General features: G+C 43.3%; 1 protein-coding gene across 1 annotated transcript in view; it reads right to left on the reverse strand.

Annotated features, from left to right (window-relative positions):
- The window catches only part of LOC122558872 (copine-9-like), a 405261-nt gene that overhangs the window by 47072 nt on the left and 344104 nt on the right, over nt 1–14085 (reverse strand). Inside the window, exons 13-15 of the mRNA XM_043707757.2 lie at nt 11502–11563; nt 11331–11377; nt 9090–9271 (exon numbers count right to left, since the gene is read on the reverse strand). Of these exons, the coding sequence (XP_043563692.1) occupies nt 9090–9271; nt 11331–11377; nt 11502–11563 (291 nt within the window). The remainder of the gene's footprint in view (nt 1–9089; nt 9272–11330; nt 11378–11501; nt 11564–14085) is intronic.

Raw genomic sequence — 14085 nt, forward strand, 5'->3', positions numbered from 1 at the left:
CAGTATCACTTTGGACATGGATTTATGTTCAGAATTTGTGGACAGTTTGGTTAAAATGCGAACTAGATTCTTAAGATAGTAAGGTCCAAAGTAAGGTTAAGGAATCTGAGAGTTCTACGTCCTTCAGGTTTGGGAATGGGAACATGTTAAAATCCTTTAGGAATGGTGATTCCTTGTAAAGTAGTTGGAATAGACCACTTTAACAGCACATAATGTAAAGTGAAATAGCCTGCATGACAGGAAGGCAGTGTGTAAAAAAGGCTCAAACGAAATTGGACATAGAATACTTCTTCAAAAAACTCAATCAAGTTTGTGAGACATGATTTCCCACACACAAAGCCATGTCGACTATCCCTAATCAGTCCTTGCCTTTCCAAATACATATACATCCTGTCCCTCAGGATTCCCTCCAACAACTTGCCCACCACTGAGGTCAGGCTCACCGGTCTATAGTCTGGCTTCTCTTTACCGCCCTTCTTAAACAGTGGCACCATGTCTGCCAACCTCCAGTTTCCCAGCACCTCACCTGTGACTATTGATGATACAAATATCTCAGCAAGAGGCCCAGCAATCACTTCTCTAGCTTCCCACAGAGTTCTCTATTACACCTGATCAGGTCCTGGGGATTTATCCATCTTTACCCGTTTCAAGACATCCAGCACTTCCTTCTCTGTAATCTGGACATTTTGCAAGATGTCACCATCTATTTCCCTACAGTCTATATCTTTCATATCCTTTTCCACAGTAAATACTGATGCAAAATACTCAATTAGTATCTCCCCCATTTTTTTGCAGCTCCACACAAAGGCTGCCTTGCTGATCTTTGTCACCTCCTCGAAAAATTCAGTCAGGTTAATAAGACTAATTTGTTGTGCTGCACAAGAGTGCTCCTGATGTGAGTATCAATCAGGTGGCCGTCAGGATGAAGGTGGCGTTGGTTGCATTCTTACCCTCCTTATCCGGAGGTTTGTACATGGTGTCCCTGTGAACACGGGCCGTCAGATGAAGTGGAAGATGACTCAAGTTCGGCGAATGGACCACACCTGCGCCATGTACAACAACACAGTGAGTGCCTCACACCTGATGACCACGTTTTTACCTGCAATGGAGAGGGACTGATGGTTCCAAAAGCCCAAGATTTTGTGCACACCATAGCCCCTCTAAACCATATTCCCTAGCACCTTCAGGTCCTGATGGAAAAGCGAATAAAGGATCAGTTGGCCCAGTTCCCAAAGAACATGGCCTCACTCTTGCCTCAATTTACCTTGGCTCCTGAGGTCAGTTCGAACTAGTCACAGAAGCTCATGAGTTTGTGAACTGAAGGCAAATCTGAGCAAAAAGGCTGCATCAAGCTATGTGGAGACCCTCAGAACGCAAACACTCAAGTGTTACTACATACTGAGGTCCTACCTGTACCTGGTATTGCAAAGAATTGGACTGTTCTGAATCTCTCTTACTTAATGGAGAAATTTGCAAAAAGAAACATTTTGACCACAAGTCCATCAGGAAGTGGTCAGCACCCAGAGTCTCCCAGACCCTGTGGGAAAAGGAGAGGGTGGATCCTATCGAGTTGTTCCCTGAGCAGACTGTCAAAGTCATTTGGCAGAATGCCTCATTGCCAGATCTTTCTAACATGCACCAAGACATCACTTGGCTGGTGGTGAGAAGGGCTCTATTTGTGAGATCTTTCGTGTACACCCAGACTGTCTGCTCCATCACACGCTGCCCTGAAAGCAGCCGCCATATTGGGAGGGTGGGGGGGGTTTGGTGTGGGTGGTGTGGGGGTAGAGACTGTCACACATCTCCTTCTGGAATGTGCTTTTGCAAAGGACGTCTGGAGGAAGATGCAGTGGTTCTTGTTGAGGTTCATCCCGAGCAGCTCAGTGACACAGATTTCTGTGCTTTTTTTTTAGATTATTTACAGTGTGGAAACAGGCCCTTTTGCCCAACAATTCCACACTGATCCTCCGAAGAGCAACCCACTCAGACCCATTCTCCTACATTTACCCCTTCACCTAACATTATGGGCAATTTAGCATGGCCAATTCACCTAACCTGCACATTTTTGGACTGTGGGAGGAAACCGGAGCACCCGGAGGAAACCCACGCAGACACGGAGAGAATTTGCAAACTCCACACAGACAGTTGCCTGAGGTGGGAATTGAACCCGGGTCTCTGGCGCTGTGAAGCTGCAGTGCTAACCACTGTGTCTGCTCCCCGGGATGCACACTGAGACAAACATCAATTGCATCAACTCAGTAAAAGACGCTCTGTGGTCTTCCAGAACAAGGTATTGATCTCAACTGAGGTGTTGCAGACTAGCACATTCCCAGGTTCAGGAACATGTGCTGAGGGATGCATTAAAGCTTGCGGCAGCTGCTGCCCAGGCTCACTGGGGAAAGGCCACTGTCTGAGGTCTTTCTGCCAAAGTAAAATAGGGTCCTTTATTATCAGACCCTCCTAGTGCCTCAAATATAATCTTGTACAAGTAAGAGATGCCTTTGGTTTGTTTGCTGGATAGAGTCAAACTCCAATGTTTGTTTTCTCATGCACTACTGTGCAAAACCAAACTGTTTTAGAGACTATGTATGTATATAAAGATATTTTTATGAACAAAATATATCTTCAAAATTAAGATATTAATCAGGTGATTTTTTTTTACCCTTGTGTTCTTTTTTTAAAACTGTTTCATTTCCTTATGGTTTTAGAGCAGTTGGAATTTGATTATGATGCAGGGTGGAGTATTTGGAGTGTTGTTTGGAGGGTAATATATTTAGTAAGCCTCTGGGTTGGTAAATAATAGCTGTAATTTAAGTAAGCAGCTAATATTTATTTATTTATTTATCTAGTAGTCACTAGAAATGGCAGATTGTGGCGGGTATGCTTCTCTTGTGAGAAGTGGGAAATCAGGGACAGTTCGATCATCCCTGACAACCACATCTGCAAGAAGTGTGTCCACCTACACTTCCTCTTGGAATGCATGCTTTGATTGGAGTGATAGTGGGACTCCGTAGGAGCCTGCAGGAGGTGGAAAGCATCATGGATAGGAGTTTCAGGAATGTGGCAAGACCCAAAGTTGAAGCACAAAAACAGAAACGTCTGACAAAGCTCAGCGCAAGTGTGTCAGCATCTGTGAAGAGAAATCAGAGTCAACGTTTCGGGTCTGGTGACATTTCCTTGGAACTGGGTTGAAGCAGACCACGAGGAGGAGCAGGCGTTCAGTGCAGGAGATTCCTGTGATTCTTTCCCTCTCAAACAAGTATACCATTTTGGATACTGTTGTTGGTGGATGGCCTATCAGGGGATGCCGACATCAGTAGTTAGAAAGGTGGCACCATAACTGGTTCTGTTGAACAACAGGGAGCAGTGGTAGCCAGGGACTGTAGAGTCAAGGGCACAGATTGGTGTTTCTGTGGCCCCAGCCAGACTCCAGAATGGTGCATTGCCTCCATGGTGACAGGAGCGGGCACTGGATATTCTGAAAGAGGATGGTGAACAGTCAGCGGTCGTGGTCCAAATCGGAAGTAACGACATTGGCAGGAAGGATTATGAAATCCTGCAAAAGGAATTTAGGCAGAAAGTTAAACAAGTAGCACCTCTATGCCACTTGCTAGTGAGGCCAGTAATAGAAAGGTAGCACTGCTGAATATGTAGCTTAAGAAGTGGTCAGGATGGACTGATTCAGATATCTGGATCATTGGGATCTCTTCCAGGGTAAGTGGGAAACTGGAGGGTCACCAATATCATTGTGGGAGATTTGCTAGATGGGTTAAACCAGGGTGGCATTGTGTGGTGGAAACCAGAGCAGGTAGAGGTAAATAAGATCAACAAGCAGGGCCAGTTTAATAAACAGGATCAGACTATAAAAGGTGCATTCAACAAGATGGGATGGAGAAAATATTAAAACCTTCTGAATAACAGGATATAGTATACAGCCAAAATTAGAGTTCATGATATAAATGCACAGAATGTAAGGAACACATTAAAAGAGCTGCAAGCACAGATTCAAATTTGAAGCTATGAGATTGTAGCCATTACAGAGACACAGCTGCAGGATTGTCAGGACTGGGAACTAAACAGGGTATAAGGTTTACAGGAGGGACAGAGAAAACACCAAGGGAGTACAGTAGCATTTCTGATTAGAAACAGAATCACTTCAATGGTGAGGGAGGATGGAATGAGGGGAAAGCACCCAGTGGAGACCTTATCGAAATAGGTGGAATGGGCTATTTGGCCCTTTGAGATTATGAGTGGAACTGAGGAGATGTAAAGGAACTAAAACCACAATAGATGTCATTCATAGTATCTCAGATGTGCTCGATTGTGTAAATGCTAAAATAAGGCACTGTGTAGCAAAGGCAGATTGGTATTAATTGAGAAATTTTAATCTTAACATTGGCTGAGAGAGCCAGACAAGCACCTGCCAGAAAGGTTGTGAATTTCTAGAGTGTGTCCGGTATAGTTTTCTACAGCAGTATATCTTGGATGCAACAAGGGAACAAGCAATATTGGATCCAGAATGAGCAATGAGTCTGACTTAAGTCATGACCTAACTGTTAGTATTTGTCACATATTGATCATAATATGATTGAGTTTCATGTAGTGTCTGTAATAAATAAGCAAAGATCAGATACTAAAATTTTGGATTTAAGTAAGGCAGACTTTAATGGGATGAGGCAGAGACCATCCACAGTAAACAGGAAGTTCTGATAATAGGTAAAACAACCTCAAAGAAACATTTAATGCTATTGAGAATCAGTTTGCACCCATGAGAAGGAACAGCTCCACCTTATAAATAAAAAGCACGGACATCCAAGGAGGTAAAGGACAAAATCCAATTACAAGAAAGAGCTTATAAAAAAATGCAAAGAACAGGACAGATCCTACATAATGAGACCAATACAAAGACCAACAAAGGGCCACAAATCGGCTTATAAGAGTGATTAAAATGGATTATGAAAGGAAACCTGCAAAGGACATAAAAGACAATTTGTAGTTATGTAAAGGGAAAGCGGCTGAGTAAAAGTACTATTGGCCAACTGAAGGCTGAGTGAGGATGTTGTCAATGACCATGGGGAAATGGCATCATGCTGAACGATTATTTTGCTTCATTATTCACAGCAGAAAAATGAGGATAACTTGCTAGGACTCTCAAAGAAATTAACAGAGGATCAGGCACAGGGTCTAAGTAAAATTAGCCTAAGTAAATCATCAATGTTGAGGTATTGAATGGGAACTGAAGAGTGACAAATCCCCAGGGCCTGATGGTTTCCATCCACGGGTGTTAAAGAAGGTAGGAGAGTACATTGCTAATGCCCTAACCATAATCTTTAAGATCTCCCTGGATTCAGGAGTTCTACCTCTCGATTGGAAATTTTCTCATGTCACTACACTCTTTAAGAAGTCTGACAGAAGGAAACCAGGGAATTATAGACAAGTTAGCCTAACATCTACAATGGGGAAATTGTTGGATTCTATAATCAAGGGTAACTGATCACCTTGAAAATATTTTGGTTATCAGAAAAAGTCAGCATGGATTCATAAAGGGTAGGTCATGTCTGACAAATCCCACAGAATTTTGAAGAGGTGGTAAAGGTGGCAGTCAAATGTAATTCAATATATGTTGTTTATATGGATCTTTGATGAAGTCCCACACAAGATACTGTTAGCTAAGATGGAAATCCATAGAAACCAGGGCAAATTACTGACTTGGATAGGAAATTGGTTGGATGGCACGAAACAGAGAGTTGGAATAATGGGTAAATACTCAAATTGGCAGGACATAACTAGAAGTATCCCACATGGATCTGCGTTGAGACCTCAATTGTTCACAATATTAATTATTTGACTAAAAAGTCAAATATCCAAATTTGCTGATGCCACAATTGAGGCAGCATTATACACAGTGTTGATGACTACATAAATTTACAACAGGATATTTATAGATTAGGTAAATGGGCAAATCTTTGGCAGATGAATTTTAATATAAACAAGTGTAAGATTATCTGTTTTGGACTGAAGCAGGATAGATCAGGGTATTTTTCACAAGGCACACCAAGTTAATTACAGTGGATGTCCAATGAGATTTGGAGGTTCAGGTTGTGGCTCTTTAAAACGGCACCAATAAGTGCAGCCAAATGGTTAAGAAGGCTGATGGTTTGCTGGCCTTCATATCTAAAGGACTGGAGTATAGGGTCACAAACATGATATAAACTCTAGTCAGACCCTACTAAGACCTGTGAGCAGATCCGGGCATCATGCCTTAGCAAGGAGGTAGTTCAAAACAGGTTTACCCAGATAATACCTGGACTTTAGGGGTTAATTTATGAGGAGAGACTACACAAATTAGGCCTTTGTTCTCTTGAATTTAGAAGGTTAATCAAGGTCTTCTGAATATTAATAGAGAAAAATAGGATAGATAATGATAACGATTTCTACTGGTATAAGATTCTAGAAAGAGGAAGCACAGCCTAAGAATTAGGGCCAGGTCATTCAGGAGAGTTGTTAAAGTACTTGGAGGTTTGGAACTTTCTTCCTCAAATGGCAGTTTGTACTGGAACGTCCTTCAGAGGGTTGGTGTAAATTTGATGGGCTGAAGGGCCTGCTTCCACACTGGAGGGATTCTAGGATTCTAATTAGTTATAAAGTGACAAGTGGTTCTGAAACAGGACAGCAGAGTCATTACTGACTTGTTCATCATGCAATCTGTGAGCTCTCTGAGTGCAATATAGCCAGGTTAAAATGATGGCAGAAATGAGCTGAGTTATTAGCCCGTCACTCACTGTCTGGGAAAAGACTGATTCTGCTGCTATGGCAGAGAGAAGTAATTTTGACTATTGTGAGTTTCAGTCTCACTGAGGGTAGATTTCTTTTGTGTGCTGTATGTAGCTCAATCTGTGCAAAATAGACCATGACATTGTTCATGATTACACAACGAACAAATCTTGATCCATTGTGTTGCCAATAGCTTGCTGTAACGGGCACTGGATTTTAAAAGAAAATTTGACAAAAGTCAATGAACTTTAGCCTCAAGACAGTAATGAACTATTCTAAGCTAAACTTCCTTTTTTTAAAAAAGAGTTCTGTCCGCCAAAAGACTGTAAGTTCTCAGCCCTTTGCATTGAAAATTCTGGGAAGAGCAGTAGGATTAGTGAAATGGATCACCCTTGAGCCTGGGTCATCATTACATTCCGAAGCTAGGGGTGATGTTAATATGGCTATAAAACAGTGGAGCATGTCAGAAAAAAATATAACTTGCAACAAAGGCGGTTGTACAGGACATTGGTTAGACACTTTTGGAATACTGCATTCCATTCCGGTCTCCCTGCTATAGGAAAGATCTTGTAAAATTTGAAAGGGTACTGAAAAGATTCACAAAGATGTTGCCGGGGTAGGGGTCTTGAGCTACAGGGATAGACTGAATAGGCTGGGGCTGTTTTTCTAGCAATTTTCCTTGGAGCATCAAAGATTGAGGGGTGATCTTACAGAGGTTTTTAAAATCATGAGGAGCATGGATAGGGTGAATAGCCAAGGTCTTTTTCCCAGGGGAGGGGAGGCCAAAATTAGAGGGCATAGATTTAAGGTGAGAGGGAAAGATTTAAAAGGGACTGAAGGGGCAATGTTTTCACGCAGAAGGTGGTGTGTGAATGGAATGAGCTGTCAGGAAGTAGAGGAGGCTGGTACAATTACAACATTTAAAAGGCATCTAGATGAGTATATGAATAGGAAGGATTTTGAGGGATATGGGCCAAATGCTGGCAAATGGGACGAGATTAGTTTAGATTTTGGACAGCAGAGACGAGTTGGACAGAAGCATCTCTTTCAATGCTGTAAATCTCTATGACTCTAAAACTTGTGACCTTTTCCATGGCATGCACAATTCCATCTTCCCCAAACTGATGAGGTTACTCCTCAATCTGTTTAATTTTAGTCTAAGCGATAAATTGAGATACCCATGGATTTGGAAGAATTGCAGATTTTAACCCCCGCTCACACAATTACGCTCTCCAAGGCTTGAGGACAATGTAAATCATGCTAGGTGCAAAGGGCTCTGGAAAAGCACACCCATTCAGGCAGCATCCGAGAGTCAATGTTACGGGCATAAGCTCTTCATCAGGAATGAGAGGAATGAGGCTTGTGGGCCAAGGAGGCTGAGAGATAAATGGGAGGGGGGGGGGGGGGGGGGGTGGGGGTGGGGCTGGGAGCAAGGTTGCCATTTTTTGATGTGAGGACTAGATTAAAATTGTTCACATAAAGTCTGTTTGAAGGTATGTATATATGTATTAACTAACCTTCAATCTTATCATCTGGTTTCACTTTAAATATTTTTTAAAGTAACCATGATGCACTTGGAGGTGGCTGCCAGATAATTTTGCAATTTCAAGCTTGTCAAGTATCTGAAAGTTTCCAAAATGGATGACAAAGGGACTTACATTGTTGACATGGGGGACTTTCCCCACTTATTAAATCTAGGCTTCTTCCAAGAACAATGGGAACTTTTGGTTCAATATTATTGTCAAATAACAAAACTCTACATTCTCATTGTAAGAGAATACAAATCTCTCTCCTCCCCATCTCTCTCTCTCTCTCTTCAGGTATGAGGAAAAAGGGTAACAGCCTGACTCCTCCTTCTCTCTGAAATCTCTCTCAAAAGCAGAAGCATACCTGGCATTAGCAAAGATATTTGAAGTGTATGGGCGTGTGTTACTGAAATTGAAATCTTTACATAATTAACTGGAAAAATCCATTTGCCCTATTTCTTTTACACCAACCTACACATCGTTAAGTACACACTAAAGTAGCAGTATTAAAACCTTCTAAACTTTCAAATTTTGTTATAACTAACTCAAGAGGATGAAGAAAGGATTCAGTTCATCCTCCTCAAAATTCACAGAGGACAAAAAAGTTCTTCCTCCAAATGTAGCAAAGAAAGCTTTGCACCTCTTTCGTCCTATGGCAAGGCATAACAGCAATGAACAAGAGCGGGAAAGCTTGGGTAGGCATAGCATTTGCTGCTAAATTCTGTGTGAAAATATTCCCAGACTACATGTGCTTCCTCACTGTTGCTCTCCAGTATAATATTTACCTACCAGTGGAAATTCATGGGATACTTTCCCATCTGGTGGTAGCTTCGCTCCAAATCCTAATGCTGGAAAGAGCTTGTCACTGTCGTAGTCCTGAATGATCTCTCCAACTGCTTTTAATGCCATGGCATATGCATTCATCTGATATGGGTTCATGTAGTGAAGGGAAGTGGGCTGTGAAGGGTTTCCTGCATGAGAAACGAAACATGATATAGAAAAGAACCAAATCAAATCACTCTCTTTACATAAAAGCAAGGATAATGGAGATTACTTATATTGCATACAAAAATAAAAAAATACACAAAAGATTATTATAATTTGAACATTATTTCAGTGTTATTGTTTGAAATCAATTTAAACCAGAGGTTTACTTAAGCTTAAACAAATTTAGCAAAGTTTGAGTTTTATTGTTCACCACACGTAAATGTTATAGTTTCACTGCTCTCCTCAAATAAATTTTATCGAAAGTATAATTTCTGTATTTCATTATTTTAAACAACTGTGACCTCTGACATTCTTCTCATGTAGTAGCATTATGGTAATATCTTATTTATCGCATTAACAACCCTTAAAGTCAAAGAATGTGGCTCTGAAAAAGCACAGCCATTCAGGCAGCATCCGAGAGTCAATGTTTCGGGCATAAGCTCTTCATCAAGAATGAGGCTTGTGGGCCAAGGAGGCTGAGAGATAAATGGGAGGGGGGTGGGGCTGGGAGCAAGGTTGCTGGGAATGCGATAGAGGGCGGTGCTAAATTGGAAAGTTGAGACTGGGATACGGTAGGAGGAGGGGAAATGGGGAATCTGGTTAAATCCACATTCATCCCATGTGGTTAGAGATCCCAAGGTGGAAGATGAGGCTTTCTTCCTCCAGGTGTTGGGTGGTCAGGGTTTGGCAATGGAGGAGGCCCAAGACCTGCATGTTGTTGGGGAAGTGGGAGGGGGATTTAAAGTGTTCAGCCACGGAGTGGTGGGGTTGGTTGGTGCGGGTGTCCCAGAGATGTTCTCTGAAACGATCCACAAGTTTCCCAGAGATGTTGTCTGGGAACACCCAACACGGGTTCAGGGTCACGGAACTAGGGTAGGGGGCTGGGTCTGGATGGGATGCTGTTTGGACTCAATGGATTGAATGGTCACTTTCACACAAAGGGATTCTATGATTTTTCGCTTCTGATCCTAAAGTATGTTTGTTAATGACCACTTCCCAGATGATCCAGCAGCAAGAAAGCAAGTGTTTTTTTTCAATTTTCTTTTCACAGGGTGAGGATTGTGGCGGTTAGTGGGGGAGGATCTGGGGAGTTGGAGGTGAGGGGAGGGTATGGTTTTGTCTGTGCCTCCGATTGTCCCTATTGAGGAAGTTGAAGGACTCTGTTCAACCCGCCAGGCTTCCCAGTCAGAAGACTAGCCACTGTTCTCACTCATCAAGAGGTAGCTAATCAGGGAGGGGGCAATTTGAATACCTTAAGTGGTCACTTAAGGACCTTAATTACTGATATGTTGAGAAAGTCCACAATGGATCTTGCTACCTACCACTTAATTGCTGAGGTGGTGAGGAGACCATGAGTTTCTTTCCAGAGCTAAGTTGCCTGATTCTTTCATAGAATCATAGAATCCCTGGAATCATAGAATCCCTACAGTGTGGAAACAGGCCATTAGGCCCAACAAATCCACACCCAGCCAGACCCATTCCCCTACCCTATTATGCTACATTTCCCCTGACTAATGTACCTAACCTACACATCCCTGAACACTATGGGCAATTTTGCACGGCCAATTTACCTGACCTGCACATCTTGGATTGTGGGAGAAACCCCGAGCACCCCGAGGAAACCCACACAGGGGAGAATGTGTAAACTTTGCACAGACTGGAATTGAACCCACACCCCGGCGCTGTGAGGCAGCAGTGCAACCACTGAGCCACTGTGCCACACTGTCCTGCCCTCACTAGCTCCAGAGACGTTATGAGTCCACCTGTATAAAATCCCATCTGACTGACAAATCCCCTTCAGGGAAGGAAATCTGTTCTCCTTATCTAATCGAATCTCTCTGTGGCTATAGACCCATTGCAACATAACTGACTGTGCACTGAGCTGACGAGCGAGCCAATTAATTATATTCAACAAATCAGCTTGCCAAGGCAAATTAGGGATGGGCAATAAATGCAGGTCTTGACAGTAATGGCTGCATGACATTAATGAATAATAGAAGGCATGGCTGAAGTGTGCAACTTCAATTTTTCTTTCAAACTCACCATTAGATGCAGTGAAATCTATCGCCACGGTGAAATTTAGCTGAGTTCTGAAAGAGAGTTAAGAACGACGGTGTTCAACACAGTTTAGATGACTGAAGATGTAGCTTATTTTTGAACAAAAGGGCGAATGATTAACCAGCCTACACGTATAAAAATGAGTTTGATCCATACCCGCCTTTAATGTAATCCAAAAATGTGAAATCAGATTCCACTTTAAAAGAAAGAAGAGTCACCTAGTGAAAAAAAACATAACCTGTCAGCATGAAAAGCTTTCACAGTATTACAGGTCTAATAACATAGAAAGCATTATTATATATTCTTACACCTAGTGACATGGATTTATTTCACAATAATGTTGGATCTTTCAGCTCTTCGATACTAGAAGGCAAAAGACTGCATTAAATCATGATCCCTGTGTAGATTTTTCATGTGCCAGGACAACAAATCAAAAAGTTATATTCCTTCTCCAGATATTATTGCTCTGCAGTAAAAAAGCATTTTAAGCCTGAAGATAGCCAGTTTTGTTCCACTTTCCAGGTGCTGTCAACTGTAATTTTTAATTAATAAGTCCAAGACTTCTCTAAGTGGGATCAGTCACCTACTGCAATCAGATAAATGTATCTGGAAGAGTATCAAAAAACAATGTCCTGATTAGTGTAAGCATCAAAGCATCAACCCTGCAGACTGTGTGTGAGAATTAGGTGAGAAAGTGAGGTCTGCAGATGCTGGAGATCAGAGCTGAAAATGTGTTGCTAGAAAAGCGCAGCAGGTCAGGCAGCATCCAGGGAACAGGAGAATCGACGTTTCGGGCATAAGCCCTTCTTCAGGAATGAGGAAAGTTTGTCCAGCAGGCTAAGATAAAAGGTAGGGAGGAGGGACTTGGGGGAGGGGCGTCGGAAATGTGATAGGTGGAAAGAGGTCAAGGTGAGGGTGATAGGTCAGACTGGGGTGGGGGCGGAGAGGTCGGGAAGAAGATTGCAGGTTAGGAAGGCGGTGCTGAATTCGATGGATTTGACTGAGACAGGGTGGGGGGAGGGGAAATGAGGAAACTGGTGAAATCCGAGTTCATCCCTTGTGGTTGGAGGGTTCCTAGGCGGAAGATGAGGCGTTCTTCCTCCAACCGTCATTTTGTTGTGGTCTGACGATGGAGGAGTCCAAAGACCTGCATATCCTTGGTGGAGTGGGAGGGGGAATTGAAATGTTGAGCCACAGGGTGGTTGGGTTGGTTGGTCTGGGTGTCCCAGAGGTGTTCTCTGAAACGCTCCGCAAGTAGCCGGCCTGTCTCCCCAATATAGAGGAGGCCACATCGGGTGCAGAGGATGCAATAGATAATGTGTGTGGAGGTGCAGGTGAATCTGTGGCGGATATGGAAGTTTCCTTTGGGGCCTTGGAGGAAGGTGAGGGGGGAGGTGTGGGCGCAAGTCTTGCACCTCCTGCGGTTGCAGGGCAAGGTGCCGGGAGTGGAGGTTGGGTTGGTGGGGGGTGTGGATCTGACGAGGGAGTCACGGAGGGAGTGGTCTTTACGGAATGCTGATAGGGGAGGGGAGGGAAATATATCCTTGGTGGTGGGGTCCGTTTGGAGGTGGCGGAAATGACGGCGGATGATGCGCTGTACATGGAGATTGGTGGGGTGGTAGGTGAGGACCAGTGGGGTTCTGTCCTGGTTGGAGGAGCGTTTCAGAGAACACCTCTGGGACACCCAGACCAACCAACCCAACCACCCTGTGGCTCAACATTTCAATTCCCCCTCCCACTCCACCAAGGCTATGCAGGTCTTTGGACTCCTCCATCGTCAGACCACAACAAAACGACGGTTGGAGGAAGAACGCCTCATCTTCCGCCTAGGAACCCTCCAACCACAAGGGATGAACTCGGATTTCACCAGTTTCCTCATTTCCCCTCCCCCCACCTTGTCTCAGTCAAATCCATCGAATTCAGCACCGCCTTCCTAACCTGCAATCTTCTTCCCGACCTCTCCGCCCCCACCCCAGTCTGACCTATCACCCTCACCTTGACCTCTTTCCACCTATCACATTTCCGACGCCCCTCCCCCAAGTCCCTCCTCCCTACCTTTTATCTTAGCCTGCTGGACAAACTTTCCTCATTCCTGAAGAAGGGCTTATGCCCGAAACGTCGATTCTCCTGTTCCCTGGATGCTGCCTGACCTGCTGCGCTTTTCCAGCAACACATTTTCAGCTGTGAGAATTAGGTGGTTAGTGTTTCGTCTAATAGAATTACATATCGACAGTTCATAGATTGTTTATTCATATGAATAATATAAGTGCAGAAACCTGACACATTCTTTGTGTCAAACTAAGTATGAAGGACAGGTAATTTGGGGCATTCTACAAACTTTTAGATATCTTCAACTCTTGATGACTCCAGAAAAAGCAGGCCTTGATTTCCAGTGGATTATCCCAGGGGGGTGTAACATTAGAAATAAGCCGTGAGTCGAAAAACACAAAAGGAAATAAACTAAAGATTAGTCTGCCAGTTGTTCACAAAGAGCAGATGGTTATAGCTATTGCAGTAGAGGTAGCATTGACTTTGATCGTTGAACGGTCTGTTTCACAATCCTTAGTTTTGCAGATTGGTTGAGATTCTGTAGTTCTGATTCTTTTTGACCATGATTGAATTTCAGCATTCATGGAGAAAGGGCTTCCAAACAAACCTGTTGGACTATAACCTGGTGTTGTGTGATTTTTGACTTTGTTGCATCCCAGTCCAACACCAGCTCCTCCACATCATGGGGAAA

The sequence above is a fragment of the Chiloscyllium plagiosum genome, unplaced genomic scaffold (genome assembly GCF_037043375.1).
Source record: "Chiloscyllium plagiosum isolate Xiang-an unplaced genomic scaffold, Cpla_swu_hap1 HiC_scaffold_14, whole genome shotgun sequence".
In the NCBI taxonomy this organism is placed as follows: domain Eukaryota; kingdom Metazoa; phylum Chordata; class Chondrichthyes; order Orectolobiformes; family Hemiscylliidae; genus Chiloscyllium; species Chiloscyllium plagiosum.